Consider the following 3,954-nt stretch of genomic DNA (forward strand, 5'->3'; position numbering starts at 1 on the left):
CACTCCTTCTCAGGCCCCCTCCTCCACCTGCCCTGTCTCCCAAAGAGCTCCTCAGAGTCCTAGGAGGCTAGACCAGGGTCCGCAAGGGCCAAAGTAAAACACAAACATCATCCAGTCTCTTGTCACCGCCTTTATTTCTGGCTTCCAGTTTGACAAAGTCAGTGAAAGAACATACTCAGTGACCCCCTCCCCACCAGGCCACACACACCAAATGCAGCCTTCTAGGCTGCGCTTCTATATATTATTAACTCTTTGATAACATATTTTATTTCTTAATTTTAAATACAAGGAAAAACAATAAATTACTCTTTCGCTGAGGACCAGCTGCTGCCTGGCAGACAAGAGCAGCTTCTCTGTCCCTCTCCCCGTGTCGGCCCCAGGACCCCAGTGAGGTAGCAGAATTTTACACACAGTGCTGATTCCCAGGGACTCCTAACGCCCAAGTCGTTGGGCCCCCGGCTCCAGGTTCTGGAGGCAACAGTCCCTCCCTGTCCCCAGCACAGACGAACACACTTGTTTAAATAACACACAATAATAAATAAGGCTAAGAAGAAATGTGCCCGAGCTGCTGCTGTCTGCCTTAGCCGTGCGCGTGAACAGCAAGGCCCCCTCCCCGGCGTGGCTGCCACGGCGGGCCCCACTGTAATGCTGTGGTTTGCTCTCAGGGGGGCGCAGTCCGCGAGGCAGTGTGTCCCCTTGTGTCCTCGGAGCACAGAGCCCGGGAGAGGAGGGCAGGCTGGATTCGGCTGGGCGGAGGCAGGCGGCACAGGCTGAGGTCCAAGCTAAGGAAATCGTGTCTCCCTCCCTCCCCGCCCCCCTCTCCCCCAAGAAATTTGTGACATCTGAAAGAAAAATGAATCTGTAACTTAAATGGTCAGGTCTGCCTCTGCAAATAAGGATGCTAGGTTTTCATGCTTCATGTGAACTTCCCGTGGCGAAAATGTCGCCGGGCAGATGTGAGCAGGTTTTTCATCAACTGGATCACTTCAATTTTGGTGTCTCGGCTGCGCTCCCTAGAGATCTGCAGGACAGAGAGACCGGCGTGTTAGTGGGACGCCAGAGCAAAGGTGACCAGCATCCGCCAGGGGCTTTCCAGGAACCAGCTTATTTAATGCCCACAAAGTGCGTGTGGGGGGGTACTGTTGTTACCCCCATTTCACTGATGCGGAAACCGAAGCTCAGGTAGGAGTCAGGAGCCCACAAGCCCAGATCCTGGAAATGCCAAAGGCCGTGTTCCTGCTGCCACAGTGGACCCAGCCCCAGAGTGGACACTTGCTTTCCAGACGCTCAGCCGGGTTCCCCTGGAGCTCCCAGGGCTGGCAGGAGTGGATGCAGGGTTGGGGGGTACAGGGCAGAGGGCCTTACCCCTGCCAACGTATCCTGAAGGCACAGTGCTTTCAGCATCCTCTGTGTCCTTTGGATGGTGCTGCAGTCGGAGACATTGATCAGAGATTCTAGAGCTGCACAGTACTGCAGGGAGAAGAACACAGGGGTGTCAGGCCCTGCTGGGTACCCCCACCCCCTCCACCGGCACCTTCACTGACTCTCCGGGAAGAGGGGGCGGAGAGCCCTGAGAGAGGTGGCTTCAGGTGGTGGGAGGACTCCAAATTGTGAGTAGCTCTTGAAGCTTGCTTGGAACCCCTGAGCTGTGTGAGGGAGGCTCAGAGAAGATGAGCACAAGACCTATAGCCTCAGCTCCATCCCTCCCAGCATCCAGGGGGTCCTTACCATGCTGCCGCTCCAGGTCCAGTTGACGCTCCACACCATGCTGCCATTGCAGAGGGATGCCTGAGGGAGCAGAAAGACAGTAAGCCCAGGCCACGTCTCCACAGGGATCCAGCCCCACGGGCATCCCCGCTGCAGCACGGAGCTAGGCCTGGGACCCCCCCAGTGTTCCTGAGCTTCACTTCCTGCTCTGCATAGTGGGGGAGACCCATTGTCCAGGGTCTTGGGGCTGAGAGAGAAAAATCTGAGCGCCACAACCAGTAAGGGACAAGCCTTGTGTGAAGCCTTCCGCAGCCAGGGCCGCGGCACAGAAAACACCTGGCCAGTCAGTAGGACATCTCCAGGGAGGAGTCAGGTCAGCGTTGGGTGAGGGAGGAGGGGGTGGCCAGGCCAGTCAGATCGGTGGCGGTGCGGGCTAGTGTATAAAACCCCGTCTTCTGAACTGGGGGACACTGCAGTTTGGAGCATGGATGCTGGATGTCAGCCAGGCCTGGTTTGAATCTGGCTTTTGTCAACCTTAATGAGGCTTAGTCAGTCAAATAGGGTCATCATACCTGCCTTTTGAGGTGGTTGGCAGTGATGGAATGAGATGAAAAGCACCCAGCACTAGGCTTGGCACACAGTCATTGCCCAGAAAGTGTGAGCCATCACCACTGGGGACAGGAGCTGACTACCAATGAATCCTTCTATAATAATGGGCTTAACCAAAATGCTGTGAATAATGGCACCATGATTCCACTCAAACCAGATGGCAAAAGCTAAGGAGTCCTAGGAGAGTGCTGGCCCCTCTCTGCTTTCCTCTTCTTGAATGGCTGAGTAGGAGCTGGCCCCTCCTCTGCTTCCATGGCAGGCAGGGCCAGGCCAGAGGAACAGGTGGTCCCTGGGGGCTCCACCAAACCCCTCTATGGGTCCATCCATACTGGTGCCCCCCAACCTGGCTCTTCTTCCTCATGGCTGGGCCCATCCCGGTCCATGGGGCTTCTTAGGATGGGGCCCAGCCTTCATGGCCTGAGCCATGACCAGTACCTTGCGTGAGAGTCCCCCACTCCAGCACCCTCAGACCTAGGACCCTGGCCAGAGGGTACTCACCTGATTCTGGGTGATGTTATCCAGTTCCTCAATGAGCTCCCTGAGGGCTATGCTGTTAGGCCCAGGGACCGGGGAGGCAAGGCCACCAAGGCAGGTGAGAGCAATGACCATAGTCAACCAGAGCGCCATGGAGCCTAGAGCCAACACAGGAGGAGCGAGGAGCAGACCCGTAGGCTGGCCTAAGCTGAGTGGCTTGTGGCCTTGGCCTCTTGCAGCAGCTTTTATAGGCCAAAATGATGACGCCTCCAACCCGGGTCTCCGCTTTGTCGAGTACTATCTAGAAACCACATCTTTACTTATCTTGATTTTACTTTGTGGAAAATCCAGTGTCGCATAAAGGAAAGAGTTTGATTTCTTGTGGACTTATCATTGAGAGGGGTCTGGAGCCCTTCCCAAGATGTGGATGCGCTCCCTGCAGGGGTAGGTGAGAGGGCCCTGAGGGCAGCCTGGTGTCAGGCATGCGGGCTCGAACTGCAGCAGTTTTGTCTGGTAACCACCCTGAGTGTCTGCCCAGCTCCTGTCCTCAGACCCTTGTGGGTCACCAGAAGCGCTCGGCCGACAGGGCTATGACTACAGTCCACCAGATGTGCGAGTTTGGGGGTTTTGTTTTTTCAATGAACTGGTCTCTAATGCTTGATTTGGATATAAAACTCAAACAGGATAAAAAGAAAAGAGTGAAGTTCATTCTTTTTCCTCCACCCAATTCCCTGTTGGCCCCACTGTGGGAAGAATTATAAAAAGTTCAGATTCCCAGGTCTCCACCGAAAGATCCGGTTGGATTCAGGGATCCTTCTGGGACCTCTTCTTCTTCTTCTTTTTTAAGATTTTGTTTATTTCAGAGAGAGAGAGAGAGCACATGAGCCAGTGCAGAGGGAGAAGCAGACTCCCCGCTAAGCAGGGAGCCCGATATGGGGCTCGAACCCAGGACCCTGGGATCATGACCTGAGCCGAAGGCAGATGCTTAACGGACTGAGCCACCCAGGTGCCCCTGGGACCTTTTCTTTTTTTAAAGTTGCTTTGATGGTAATTTTGAGCATGGGCAGCCTAAACACAGAGTGCCCAACTCAGGCCTTCAGCGTGAGCCCATCCTGTTGGGAAACCCTTAGCCGCCAGGCTGGCAGGAGGCAGGACCTAGCCTTA

At 55.1% G+C, this 3,954-nt stretch overlaps 1 protein-coding gene across 1 annotated transcript; it reads right to left on the minus strand.

The window, feature by feature from the left end:
- Positions 1-916: 916 nt before the first annotated feature.
- On the minus strand, positions 917-2,970 carry IL13 (interleukin 13). Its single transcript, XM_078066342.1, has 5 exons — positions 2,815-2,970; positions 1,729-1,788; positions 1,366-1,470; positions 1,273-1,275; positions 917-1,021 (listed from the first exon to the last, which is right to left on the minus strand). The coding sequence occupies exons 1-5, from the start codon at positions 2,941-2,943 to the stop codon at positions 917-919; spliced, it is 402 nt and encodes a 133-aa protein (XP_077922468.1). The 5' UTR covers positions 2,944-2,970.
- Positions 2,971-3,954: the final 984 nt, after the last annotated feature.

The sequence above is a fragment of the Halichoerus grypus genome, chromosome 2 (assembly GCF_964656455.1).
Source record: "Halichoerus grypus chromosome 2, mHalGry1.hap1.1, whole genome shotgun sequence".
Lineage (NCBI taxonomy): Eukaryota > Metazoa > Chordata > Mammalia > Carnivora > Phocidae > Halichoerus > Halichoerus grypus.